We start from the raw sequence: 14,479 nt of genomic DNA on the forward strand, positions 1-14,479 counted from the left end.
TTCACAACATGCTGTGTATATATAAATAAAGGGCGCGCGTGTGTGCGTGTGTGTGTGTGTACACAAATTTTATTTATTTATTTACCGTGAATTTTACTCATACACCCGGACATGCCGTACTCTCGCCAGCACACGAGAATGGCCCGCACTTGTATTTCGTGGAATTTCTTCTATTCGAACTCCATCTACCTCGCACTATTCCTCTGTATTTTGTATTTTCGCACTTTTCATTCACCAAATGCTGGGGCACACATTTTAGCCTTGCACAGTATTAGATATCAGCAATCCACTGTGGCCTCTATTTGACAGCGATGATTTTCCGCACGGCGAACACACTCACAATTCCAATTCCGATTCCCGACGGCCGCAGCAACGATCTCAACGTTTCGAAATCGCGTGAAACACTGCCAGCCGTTACCCTTGTTGTATACGCGATTTTCGGTATCGCGCGTTTTCCAACTCTGTTCGGGTGTTTTTGAACTCTGTTGTCTGCCCGCTTTCGAACTCTGTTAGTGTCCGGCTGTTACTAATGCGCCACCTATAGCAGCGCTGTTAAGGGACAGCGATTTCTTGCAGGCCATAGAGCCCAGTATTAAATCATATAAACTATTTGTGGTATGTGTTTCAATTATATTGGTCTGCTGGCATACGAAAGCAACTAAATAAAAAATTAATCCTTATAAAATGATCACTTAATCATTGTCAAGAGCCTCTCCTTGAACCCACGCATTGGTGATTACATAATATTTGGAATGCTCCCTAAAACGCTCCCTAAACATCGAATTTCAAGTTTAAATATGGCCCGCCAAACTTAAATTTCTAAATTGCAAGCAGTATAATGCTTGAACTGCTTTCCGACAAATCTGCTAAGTAATCATAGGTAAAAGTATAGAAATACTTCGAATGGATATTAAAATATTAAAGGAGATATATACGACGTGCAGTATTATTAATTAAAAAAAGGATTGATTTTTTTTTGTTTCAGGCTTGAAAAGCAAACCAGTAGCTATAGTAATACTTAACTTATTATAATTTAAAATTAAATTGAAAGCCAATATAATTTTACAGTTCTGCCAAAAAATGATGTACTAAGGACTGAACGCGCACCAATTTTTTAAGAGCCGAGACAACATTGTGTAGTTACAAATGAAGTTTTCCATAAATACTTCTTGTTAAACATGGGCTGTTCAGCAAACATCACCTTATTTAACATGGTTTGAAAGACATCCCTTTCCATTGAAGCAGGACACATTTGGTTTTAAAAATTTATTTTGTTTATTTTAAAGTTTCCTTCGTTTTTCTAATATTTATTTTCTCTTTTTTCATGTTTGTTTTTGGAAAGAAAGAAAAGTACCTAACAAGTGTGTTTTCTCTTATAAAAATTAAACGTACAATTATACAGTGGTTTCGGATTGTTGTGGTTCTCCTTCGTTTATTTATTGATTTTATACAATTGTATGATTTGCATTTGTTTGTTGCTTTTATCTATCGTTTAGTTAAATATATAACTTCTAGGCGAGAGTTTAAATAATTATTTATGTACTTGTAGTTGACTCTGTTAAGTGGTTGGTTGTTTGTTTTGTGGGATGATTTGGCTTCTATGAATAAACTGCTATTGGGCCCATGTGTGTGTTTACAGTTTAAATTTTATAACAATAACAAATTATGATACATAGTTATAGCTTTAATAATATTATAATTAAAAATCAATCGATAAATCCAAGCAAATGAAACGAATGGCAGAAGAGGATTCTGTTGCATGCGTCACTAAAACAGGAAGGGCGAATCGAAGTTGGAGTGAACCAAAGGCAACTTGTTGGTGCCCAGGGGTTTGTGAACTCTTCTTCTGCTCCATATTAATTTGAAATGTCTTCGATATTTTTTTACAATTTGAAATTGATTTTCTTTTTATTGTTTTTCGTTTTTTGTTGTTGCTTAGTGTTGATTGGCTATACAACTATTTTGTTTTCTAATTTAAAATTATGTGTGTGTTGGTATTATTTTTACTAATTTACAGACAGTTCTAGCCCAAAAAGATGTTTTGATACGAGGGAAGTATTCGCTTTTTTGTGTGTTATCCAATCGTTTAAATAGTATTCCTGATTCTTTTTGCTTTGTTTAAAGGCTAAAATTAAAATTTGCTTATAAAATGTGGCTCTTCTTGCTACGACTTCTCCGTATTTCTCTCGTGAGGCTGAGTTTTTGTAAAGTAAATTTTGTGTTTTCGTTTTGTTTCTCTTAAATTAGTTTGGGTTATAAATTTAAATGTATATATTTTTACGCTTAAAATTGTACACACAACTTAGTTTCATTAAGTTTTGCTGATTCGCTTTTTTTGTGTTTTGTTTTTGGATTTTTTGTTGTTTGTGGTATTTGCAATCAAATAATTTAATAATTTGTAATTTGCTGGCTTTGTTTTTTTTTTTTTTGCCATTTGTATATAATTTAAAATTATAAACACCCCCAGAATCCCAATTTTGTAGACATATGTATGTGTGTGTGTGTGTGTGTGATTGTGTTTCGTGGACGTCTCCTCTTAGGGTCCATAGGCATCCGAACCGAAGTCAAACAGCCGATCGATGCCCTCGTTCGCGTTCAGCGCATACGGATAGTCGTTGTCGTCCGGCGGATCGATGGGAACAAAGGCAATATCGTTGCTGAAGTCTGTAAATAAGAATGCAACACATTACTGGATGTTCAGGCAATTTTCTGGAGTTTTGGTCTGGGCTGCAGATGATTTTACATTGGGTTATAGACGATTTCATCTGGACAGCCATAGAAAAGGAGAGAGCTGATAGAGCGAGAGATGTTGTGGATGCATGTTTGAAATTCACGCCAGAGCTGAATCTCATGGTGCTACAGAATTTCAATTTCAAAATGAACAATTGGCCCTGGAGCGGTCAGTGTTGTCAGTGCAGACCCACGAGAATTCAGTTCCAAAATGAATTTGACACGAGGACGATTGCTGACGAGGCGGCGGGTTTTATGTCGATATATATACATATATACATTTATGCACAATTATTTTATATTATTAGTAAGTGGTTACCATTTCGATGTTAGCACAGTGTGAAAGTAAAAGTGGCGGATGAAACACAATGATAAATGTTATAAAGGGTTGGGTTATTTGCATTTTGTAAATGTATTTACATATATTAAATAAAATGTATTCAAAGTGATAAAAATATCACTATCACTTAAATTTATCTTTCTCTCCTTTTAAAAGATTTTTGTTTGGCTCTTTTTGAAATGAGTAGGGACTTTGATTAAACGAAAAAGAATATAAAATCAAATTGTCAATTTTGAACTGATTCTCGTTGGCCGAAAGGTTGTGACAAATTAAACAAATTGAAAATTTGGAAATAAGTATAAGTTCTTTGTGCCATACCCATGATTTCGCTTTATGTTGCTTCGAGGATTCCGCGCTCAGCAAGAACTCAGACTGTGATGCGGCTTTTCAGTACACGCAGGTCACAGAGAAAGTTCTTGGCAAGTGCGCCTCATGGAGATCTAAATGCATCGTAGGCTCCTCAGCGAGCTGTGAGCTGCGTATCTTTAACATAGTTACTACAAGTTACAAACGGATGCGAAATTATCATGAATGAATGAGCGGCGAGCGATAGCAGGCATGATCGGTTTAAGATATTTACACATGTTGCAAAGTACTAAACACCAGGCATGTAACTTTGCCAATACTGTACAACTATTGCTTTAAGCTCTTAGAGCAAAGGACAAAACAAGCTGCTCAAGTACTTACAGTCCGAGCCAATGTCGTTGAAGAGAGCATCAAAACCCTGCAGTGACACACTGCTGTTGCTGTTGGCATCGCAGTCGGCAACGTCTGGTGGCAGGCTGCTGCGGCCATGGCTGAATGGCTGATGGGGATCAGCGTTGGCGCCAGCGCCAGCGATGCTGCCATAGCCGCCGTCACCGCCGCTGCTGCTGTTGTTGCTCTCCGCCACGGCAGCGAATTGCATCTGCAGCGAGCTTGCTGCGGCCGATCGCGATGTGGCAGCTGCCGCATCTGCCGCTGCAGATGTTGTGGTTGCGTCTTCCATTGCACAATTATACATGGGCACATCGCTGCGTCGCTGACTGCTACCGTAGCCTATTGTGGGTGGTTGGGGTTTGCTGTTGCTGCTGCTATGGTTGCTATGATTGCTGTGGTTGCTGTTGCTATGACTATTAAGCGTAGTGGTTGCTGTTGTTGCGCTGCCTGCGGCAATTGCTGCGGCTGCTGCCAGCCGACGCCGCTTGGTGGGCGTTGGCGGCGAGGATTCTGTTAAGCTGCTGAACAGCTCCTGGATGGAGGGCTGCTGGTGCTGCTGGAACTGATGGGCCCGTACCACAGGATTCGTCAGTGTCGGAACCAGCTGGTTCAGCTCCGCGTCCACATCGTCCTCCTCCGGCTGCTGCAGCAACTGTGGCTGCTGCTGCTGCTGCTGGGCCATCGCAATATCACAAATGTTATTATATTCAGGCTGGGACTGCTTGGCGGCTTCCTCGATCGATTTGCTGAGGTTGCGAGCCGAGCGGTAGGGCATTTGAACTACAATAAAAAACAAAGAAATTAATAAACACATCCTCGTCACAGCTGGCTTTATAAATTGGTTGATTACCCAACCAACTAACAACTGACTATAAATAGTAAATTGATAGTAGAGAAGGTACGAATATCCTTTTAATTAAACCTTGATTGATTAACTCACCTAATCCCTTGGTGCTCATGGCATCGATATTGTTGAAGAGCGGATCGTTAAGTCGCTGGTTTGTCAACGGATGCAGTCGAGTGGAGGTGGCCGTTCGGACGCATCCTGCTCCTGGTGCTCCAACGTAGCCGGCGCCCGCCGCAATCGGCGAATTTTCCGGCGAGGTGTCATGGCAGAGGAAGACGTTGATCTCCCCGCTGTTCTCCGCCTTAACGTAAATCTCGCGCGGCAATTTCGTGTTGGGCAGCTGAGAAAAAACAAGCGAAACCAGATTACCAACCAAATTCCAAATGTAAGTACGTACATATATACAATAATTAAATACCGATAAATGGCAAACGGGGAACTAACGTTCAAGTTGAAGGGGAGCGGTTGAAATTTTTAAGCGGTCGCCGACCGCTCGGCAGCAAAAGAGAAACACAAATGAAGCGAGCCTCAGAATGAGCAGCGTTTTTTTGCCGCACGCGTATTTTTAGAAATGATATTTTGCTTTTCGCTGGTTCGCGCCCCCTGTCGTCTTCTTTATTTTATTTAATTTTTCTATAGCCCCCCCTTTTGCGTTCTTGTTATTTCGGCCATCGGTTATTGGCGTTGGCCGATGGCTTGGAACATAAACTTTTTAAACTTTGGCAGTTCTGTATGGCAAACGATGATCTCTGGAGGTTCCAACTATCAGAGGAAATCCATGAGCACAAATGCTCCCTTCTGCACAGAAAATAGTGCGAGCGCAAGTTCATTTAACAGTTCAAGGCGAGCGGATACATTAAGCATTGCTATATTTTTATAAATAGTGCGGCATCTAGGAAGACCGAGCAGCAACAACGGCGGTTGGAGAACTTCGGTGGACGAGGCCACAAATTTACTTGATATCAAAAAGAAGGTGGCCAGAAGGGATGGCGAGCTGGTCGGGATTCCATTTCGCCTGTCGTGTCTGCCGCCGCAACGGGCTTCTATAAATAAGCGCCACGTTTAATGGCATGCAGACGCTAAGAAGAAGCACCGATGACTAGAAAAAAGCAGAGAAAAGCTGGGAAAAGCTCTGACGTAGAGAACTTATATAGGAACTGCACAGAGCTATGAGCCGTTGGTACGGAAATTAAAGATGGGTAGATCGACTACTTCTAATTAGGAAAGTCAGTCGTCGAAAAGTGTTACTATTGCTCTCAAATTAAGATTGCTAAAACACAGCATTCCTCAATGTGTGGTGTCACCCACAACCACTTTAGTTTTTTCACGGTCTATATGGTTTATCTTTCACCTCTGGTTGCCCCAAATGGAATACTCACCACAAGCTTAGCCTCTGGCGGCGCCTTGATCACGATAACGATCTGATCTTTGAAGAGATCCACGTTGAGCAGGTCGTTCTGCGTGACGTAGGCCATGCCGCCGGAGTTCTCCACCTCCTGGGAGATCTCAGCCAGGTTTTCGCGCATCAGGTCGATGGCCATGTTCAGCTCGTTCTCCTGTTGCTCCAGCCGCAACGAGTCCGCTTCGATGCGCCGCGATCGCTCCTGGCTGACCATTGACTGCCCGCAGCGCCACTGGATGTTGTTCTTCGACTTCTTCTCCAGGATGTTGATTCCTTCGAGGACATTGGTTATGTCGTAGATGCGCCGCTTCTGAACGTGCAACCGATTGGAGGCCTCGTTCAGATCCACCACGCCATCCGGTGACTCCTGCAGCAGATCCACAAATTTTTTGGTCAGTATTCCCAGCGAGGTGTCCGCCCGATTGCGATCTCCACTGGAAGAACTGCTAGCCACTGACGCTGCCAAATGTGGATTGGGCGTCGGCAGTGCAAAGGGGTGATGCGCTGCCGGCTTGGCCACCCGCTCCACCACATCCTCGTCCAGCTCCGCGTCCGCATCATGGTGCAGCTGATGGTGGCTGTGCCGGAGCTGCTGGGGCGTGCTGCTGGCCGTGTGCTTTTGATACACCGTCTGGTGGTGGGCGCTCTGCTTGGCCTGTTTCTTCGGGTGGATCTCGTCGCTGACGGCGTGTGGCCGACGTTTGACCTGGAAATTAGACGATGAACAGGTGTTTTTGACTAAAATCAATGCCATTACATAAATTTAAAATATATTTTCCTTATTTTCTACCAATTATGTTCTGTCATTGGTGTGCTATTAGCAACAGATCTCAACTGACCTTGTAATAATTTGTGATATCGTTGGATTTGCCGGTCGCCTTGCGTTGCTGCTGATTTTGGTGGTGGTGTTGCTGCAGCTGCTGCTGCGTGTGGGCCGTCGTTGCCGCCGCTGCTGTTGCCACTGCCCCCGTGTTGTGCCCCTTGTCCAGACTGATGTAGACATGATCCCGCAGGTGGGCTGCCACGCCCCCGTTGCTGTTGCTGTCGCTGCTGCTCAGGCCGTGATCGTAGTCCAAGTCGAGGGTCTCGTTCTTGATCACAATTTTGTTGTTGTTGTTGTTGACGCCGGCGGTGCCGCCGTGCAGGTCGTAGTTGAGTCTGCGGGCCACCATCGTGTGGCCGGTTTTCCCGCCCCCGGCATAGTGTTGTTGGTGTCGCTGGTTGTTGCTGCTGGTGGTGGTGTGGCTGCTACTGCTGCTGTTACTGTTGTTGATGGGGGCAACATTCACAAAGAACTTGGACATTTCGCTGCCGGTTCTTCCGTGATTCCTCAACGATTCTCCGCCCGACTCTTACTCTCTCCCCCGCTCACTCTCTCCTACTCTCTCTCTCTCTCTCTCTTTGCTCCGTGTATATATTCTTTATATGTGTATGCCGATTCTGTTAGGTTCGCCTCAGTCGGCAATCGCTGGCACTATATTGTAGCATACTTTTAAGCACTGCCTTCGAAAAGTTGCCACACCGTCGGAATTTCCAGCTCTCGCCACGGTTTACTTATTGTACTGGCTGTTTCTGTTTATCGCTCTCTATCTTCTCTCTTGCTGCTTGCGCTTATCAACTACATTAGCACCTAGGGATTCTTCACATCTGCAAAAGAACAAATAGGGAATAGAAATATTAAACTCGATCTGCATGTGTGTGTGCGTGTGTGTGATTTATTTATAGCTAGATTGACCTGCTTTCTCGATATTTTATGCATTTGGCACATTAAACTTTTGATCTGTCTCTTATTTTTGTCCAGTCGGGCGAAACAACAAATTAAAATGCGCAACTGACAAGCGGACGGGCGAATGTTTGTATGTGGTAATGCAAATACGAATTGAAAGGTAATGGCGTAAGAAAACAGTTTCGCGACTATAGTAAAAAAGGGGCTGAAAAGGAGAGCAGCATAGCGGAAAACCGGTAAAAACCAAGTGACTTTTCGACGTCATTTTTATGGCCAAAACCACACCAGCCATCTTCCCTGATAACAGACACTACATAAGAGTCATACATACATATGTACATACATATATAGCAATCGACTGATGGAGCTTTTCGCTTCTGATTTAGATTCCCAAATAGAAATCATGGACATTTTGCAAGATTGTGACACGTAAACATACTTTTGCACTTAGACACAACAATTAAAATAGTTTTTCCTAAAAAGTTCTTTTTTACTATATACAATTATATTCATACGTGCCTATCTACTCAAAAAATTCTATATTTTACGGTTTCGAAAGGCAACTAACCACGAAAAACCAGATGATAAGCAAAAATCTGAAATACAGGAACTTAAAAATAAAAAATGCCAAGCTCGACCGAACCGGATTCAAGTGTTAGAAGAAGGGAAAAGGGGAAACTGTTGGCTCTGAAGCATGCCGAAACTATTTCTGGTGCCAAGAAGAAGACGCGCTTAGGTTCGCGCACAAAATGTCAATAAACTCGGCATAAAATATTAAACAATCAATATGTGTGTGGAAGAATCACAAGGCAGAGGCAAGAAACGCAAAAGAGAAGCCAAAAGATTGGAACGAGAAAAACCATCAGGTAAAGAAGAAAATAACGTTATTGCCGCGCTTGGCTTTAACCGCTTTTGGCACAATGCCAGTCTAAGCACTGAAAGAAACTTAGGTATAAGTTCTATGATATATGGAATACAATTCTATTAAAAGTGATATGAAATTTCTCGCGCAATGTCATACATATCTTAAACATTTAAAGGCAATTCAATATAATCCCACTATGTAAGTGTACAACCGTTTTTCGCAGTGTTTGCTACCTGTCACCTCTTGTTCTGCAAGCCCGACTTTAGGTTCATTAGGGGAATTCTGGCCCCATTCGCAGCTAAAGCGAGCATGAATGAAGACGACAACAACAAATTAAAAAGCTAAAATGAGCGTAAAAAAGACGAAATAACAACAGGCAGGTAAGAACGGCAATTAGCGCTGCTCGCCCTGCATGCAATGTTAATTTGCATAACAGAAACTGTTAGCCAAACAGACGGGTATGAGTTTAGCAAAATAGATAGAAACACAACTCCGCGAGCTGATAATTTTTCTAAAAGTGGCAAGAAAACACCCAAAGAATGATAAGGTAAAGTGAGCCAGAGACCGCTAAAATATCGCATGGAATTTGCTGAAGTTTGCTAAAAATTGGAATGGCAAACGCGCCAGGTAGACAGAGCATCGAAATTGGCATTGCACAGTGGCCTTGGCGCTCGCAAACCACCTTTCAAATTTCACCCAGATGAAGGCAACTAAATACAGAAACTGCCTATCTTAGAGATTTATTATTTCGCTAAGAGTAGGAATATACATATGTATGTACCTAGGAAATCTAGCTGATTAATATTTTTTAATATTACAACCTTTATATGTACATACACTTTTCCTCTCTCTTTCCCTCTATGCCGCTATCTCTGTTCCACTCAATTGCAGTCGCGTTGGCGGCAACTTAATCCCCCTCCGTTTTTCGCAACCATTTGTACATTGGCCAAAAGCTTTGCAGTGATTCTTGGAGCGTGTGTTAATGTGTTCCTGTGTGTTTAAGCTAAAAAACGGTATCTGCTTACAGACGAATGAGCTCAGGTAATTCAACTCCTATACATGGAAATCGTATACTCTCTCTCTTTCTCCCTCCCAAAGAAATGCTAAAATCATGTGGGCCAGACAAAAGACGCATGTGGAGAGAAAGAGAGAGAGAAGGGGGTGAGAGGTACCGAAAAAACCAGGTAGGTCTCGCCGATTGAAATTTCCAATTTAAATTTCTTTTGATCGGCACGCAAAATGCGAACAAGTAGCTCGAAATATTTTGCATCTAAAATTACAGTGGGACGTATAAAATTACCAAAACAACACAATTTAGCAAGAAAAAACGGGAAGGCGGACTCGCAAGCCTTGAGATCAAACAAATAAAACGCAGAACTAAGATCAAGCCTTACATTTTTTAAGTCACCTAATTTTTAGGTCTTCAAGGTATATGATATGCTGGTTTTTGAGGCCATAAAATTGCACCATTACATTACAATTTATTATTATACAGGGGTTACGAAGGGACACCTCTATCTTATCAACAGTGGGAGATTGCTTATAGTGTTACGCCAAACTACATTTTTTTGTAAATGTACTATTACCATTAATAAAATCACTTATGATTTTGTAACAACTATTTATTTACTTATTAGAAATTTTTCAAGTGTCTCCAAACAATAGCCAAACAAACTTCACATGTATATCGAAGATAATATATCTTTATCTGTATATTATCAACTTCTAAGTGCACTTGTCAGTCATCTCCGCATACATTTATCTAGCAGCAGAAGGCGAAGCACAAGGCGAAGCGAAGAGGGAAAAATAACATTATGCAAACAGGGAAATGAACATGAAAATACGAAGCGGCGAGTGGAAAATCGTGGAAAATGTGGCCTACACGGCAAAGGAATAACAAGTTTTTCTTTATTTTTTATTGTTTCCCTCTCTTTTCCTATCGCTACGTTTTTCAATCGGCATTGGCGCAACAGAGCGGAGCTACAATAAAACCTAGAATAGCTTTTCTTTGGTTTGCTTTCGCGTTGCCGTACAACATTTGTATGACTGATAAAGAAAAGGCTAGAAAATACAACGTACACATTATGTAGTGGCCAGGTAAATAATTCCGATGGGGGTTGTCAGGGGGTGGGGAGGGGTGTTTGAAGGGGGAGGGAGGCAGCCAAGCGACTCAGGGCACGCAATGCGACTTTTGATAGCGCTGCCTCCTTCTCCTTCTCCCTTTCCCTCCGTTCCCCTTCCATTCCCTCTTCTCTGCTCTGCTTCAACGTTCACCGTGTTAATTTCGAATTAGTATAACAACAAAAACCGGCCGCAAGGTGAAGAAGAGAATGTTAAATGAACGGGTCTTTACTTTTTATCATTCAAATGAAAGGCATTTCTTTACCCGAATAATAAATGGAACCAATTCACTTATTAATAAAATATTAGCTAAATTGATAACTGCACTGCACATTTCCTGTTAAAATCCCAATTCGAATGCACCTGATGGCTGGCATTTAATTTGCAGGCATAACTGTATTTCTCCGACATGCCAATTTACCGTTATTAATTATGAAGATCATGCATTTACATGGCTATTAATTATGGACATTGTTATGTATGCAAACACACACACATACCCTAGCACAGGCGCAGGCACACGCAAACATACATGCATGCACACTGACACCCACACAGATACCACGAGCTAATAAAAAGTTTCGCTTTCTTTTTGCACATCATTTTGCATGCGCAGTAAAAAGGCAGGGACAAGTGAAATAAATACAATAAAATAATGTGCGAGTGGGCAAGGTGTTAGGCAACAACAATTGCAATACAGGGAAAAAACTGAATCAAAAGACAGAAAAAGAGGAAGAACACGAATTTTGTGTATTAAGCGGCAGCGAAAGAGGAAGAGAGAGAGAGAGATATAGAGACTGCCAGAGTGTGTGTGTGCGGGATGGGATGCTGCTAGAGAAAAGAGAGGAGAGAGTAAAAGCCGGCCTGAATCCGAATAACAGCTGTTACTCACAGACGCAATCCACATGGAACTTCTCTCGTCTTGTTGTTGTGGGCTGACAAAAAAAGTCCACATGGATGCTTTTTTTCTAGCCGGTTTTATTTTCTCTATTAACTTAATTTCATTTGGTCAATTACACTTGGCTTTTTCCTATGAACCTCAAGGCCCAAGGCAGAAGGCAGCCACTTAATTGCACACTTAAAGAAATAAAATAAAGTAATATACATAAAATAAAACAGCCATAAGCCTCGCCTTGGCTTTTTTCATTTGAGAAAGCCAAAAATAATTGCCAACTGGCAGAGTCGAGAAAAAGAGAACGAGCGAAAGAGAGGGCGGCTTTTTGTCCAGGGAGAGAAGCACCAAATGCGTCGCAAAATATTTCGCCCATAGAAAACTGCAAACAAGAAAACCCGGGAAAGGGAAAAGTATCGCGTGGGTGTGGAAATTCAATGCCGGCAAGCAAGGAGAATTTCGGGGAAGTCCCCTGCTCGTTTCACACACCAAAATACATACATAATGTACAAAACTCCACTTTGCCGTCCATTTACGCGATGACGCATTTAGAGCCAATGAATATTGTGTACTGAAAAGGCCTGATAACAGGGGCCACATATGTACAATGTACACACACTATGTGGTGCAGTCGCCAAGTACATGCACAGATTAAAGCGGAAAACTGTTGATGCAAGTCCAATTAGCCCGACGAAATTGGTAAAAGTAAGAGCCAAATACAAGGCCACATAAAATATGGAACAGCGCCCAAATAAGGGAAATGATCTGATATTTGAAGAATTAAAGAAAAACATAATGTACGAAACACAAAATTATTTAATTATTACATTGGTCTATTGTATCTTTCAGTGAAATGATAGATGTTGAGCTCCATTTCAGATAATTTAAGGGTAGAAATCATTCTGCAGTGCAGCTTTTATTTTCATTCCACTGTTTCCACGTCAACACAAAAAATTCACTTAGCTTCACTTAGGTGACTAATCTTGTGCTGGCTGGTCTTACAGAATTACACTTTACTTGAAATGTATTTATGCCTTAATCTTCAAAGAGAAACCACGAGTTCTCTAAACTGTTACCTGCACTGTTGTCTTAACATCTAGTAAAATGTTAATCTGGGGGCGCCATAAAGAAATGGCCGCCGACTTTGGGCAAACAGAAATAAAAACTGATGGACTCCGAATTTTCGATTCGTTATCTCTGAAAAGTGGAGCGTTGGGGGATTGAATGAGTGAGCGAATGACTGCTATTCACCGTATCAGTTTTGGAGGTTATTAGAGGGCTTAGCCCAAAATTGAATGATTAATTGATCATCATCGGTGAGGTGGAGACTCCCTTTGGTTCTTTTTCTTGTTTGAATACGCACCTATAAATGGAATTTTTGTCGGTTTTTACTTGCTTTCTATATATCACACGCAACCACAACAAATTGCTCTGCTTTTTTTTTTTCCACCGCCGCCTGCTTCTTCTTGCTCTTTTTGAATATCACACACGTTTCATATTTGCAAATATTTCGTTTTTTGCGGGCGTTTTGCCTTTTCCGTCGGTTACTTTTCGTATTCCACGTATAATGTGCTGCTGCTCAGTTTGTTTGTGTGTGAGTACGGCGGTGTGTGTGGGAACTTTTAACTTTACTACGCGACGTTTTCGTTTCTCTTCTTTATTCTCTATATATTCTACGATTCTGTGCGTGACGTCAGCAGTTCGAGCATTTGTTGTAGATATCACATAATTGTTACACGCCCGCACTTTTCTGTTATTTTATTCTTGATTTTTCAGCGCATTTCCTATTGCTTCTCAGCGGTTGGCAGCTTTTACTTGCAGTAGCAGTCTTTTGCGGCTTTTCGGTTTTCCCCTCAGTTTTCCATTTTCACATTTTTGCGGACTGGCGACGAAAAGCGAACTGAACTTGGGCCACAAAGTGTGTTGTGCCGTGTCTTTTTTGGAGTCGCCGTCGCCGGCAAAACGCAATCCACACGCGGAGAAAGAGAATCGGAGAGATACAGGGTGAGAGAGAGAGAGAGGAGAGAGAGAGAGGGAGTCGTCTTACGTCAGACGGAGAAAACGTAAGAACCGTCGTAATGGCACATTTAATACCGGCCACTTGTGCTTAATTATTGTATTAAACCACATGAGCTTATCAATACCTCAGTCTTGTACTCTTTTCAGTTAGATTTTATATTATTTTTCGGATTTTTCCGTCGATTTTCCCCTCGTAACGTATTTTCTGCTCGCACATGTGTGTGGGGGCGGCAGCGGCAACAGCAGCGTCACGACGCGACAACAACACTGAACGCGGCGAATCGACGGAACAAGCAACGAGCCACAAAACGGACGGCGTCTCTTGTAGCGGCGAATTCGAGGCGTCAGCAGCTGAGCGCTCGCGACACGAGAGAGTGAGCGGTAGAGAGTGGATCGTGTGTTAAATGGAGAAAAACTGATCAAACGATAGCTATTCGATATTACGATAGGATGTCAAATCAAAGGGGAACTAATGTTTTGGGCTATTCAACTATTGCTATGAATAAATACATTTGATTTTGATGATAAAAAAAAATTAATAGGTTAATAGGTTCGTTCATTCATTCATGTTATACACTAAATTTAAATAATTTTAAATGCCTATAAAGGCTATTTTAAACTGTCTTATTATTTTACCTTATATTAACTTTAATATTCTACTTTTTATTTGAAAATTTAAATTCAAAAATGTTGCTCATAGCAACTAAGGCTTGAAAGTGAGAGAACCCCGCTAATTGCAGCGAATTAGCGGCAACAGCTGAGCACGAGAGCGGATGAGAAGGGGAAGGGGGGCGGAAAGCGAAAGCGCAAGAGTGTGGAATCTGAGTGGCGCCTCTTC

The 14,479-nt window shown here is 41.8% G+C and overlaps 1 protein-coding gene across 7 annotated transcripts in view; it reads right to left on the minus strand.

Annotated features, from left to right (window-relative positions):
• Nucleotides 1-1,405: 1,405 nt before the first annotated feature.
• LOC6553411 (transcription factor E2f1) overlaps nt 1,406-14,479 on the minus strand; it is a 40,372-nt gene continuing 27,298 nt past the window's right edge. For 3 of the 7 annotated variants that reach the window (XM_015154136.2, XM_026975958.1, XM_026975962.1), the window contains 5 exons: nt 6,858-7,665; nt 5,996-6,724; nt 4,710-4,956; nt 3,758-4,549; nt 2,400-2,664 (listed from right to left, as the gene is read on the minus strand). In XM_015154136.2, coding sequence (XP_015009622.1) covers nt 2,537-2,664; nt 3,758-4,549; nt 4,710-4,956; nt 5,996-6,724; nt 6,858-7,322 — 2,361 coding nt within the window. In that variant the 5' untranslated portion in view covers nt 7,323-7,665 and the 3' untranslated portion in view covers nt 2,400-2,536. Of the gene's footprint in view, nt 2,665-3,757; nt 4,550-4,709; nt 4,957-5,995; nt 6,725-6,857; nt 7,666-12,698; nt 12,781-12,985; nt 13,945-14,479 lie in introns of those variants that run through there. The other 4 variants (XM_001979228.3, XM_026975959.1, XM_026975960.1 and 1 more) reach the window with 4 other exon arrangements.

Source organism: Drosophila erecta, unplaced genomic scaffold (genome assembly GCF_003286155.1).
Source record: "Drosophila erecta strain 14021-0224.00,06,07 unplaced genomic scaffold, DereRS2 tig00000000-arrow-pilon, whole genome shotgun sequence".
NCBI classification, from domain to species: Eukaryota; Metazoa; Arthropoda; class Insecta; order Diptera; family Drosophilidae; genus Drosophila; species Drosophila erecta.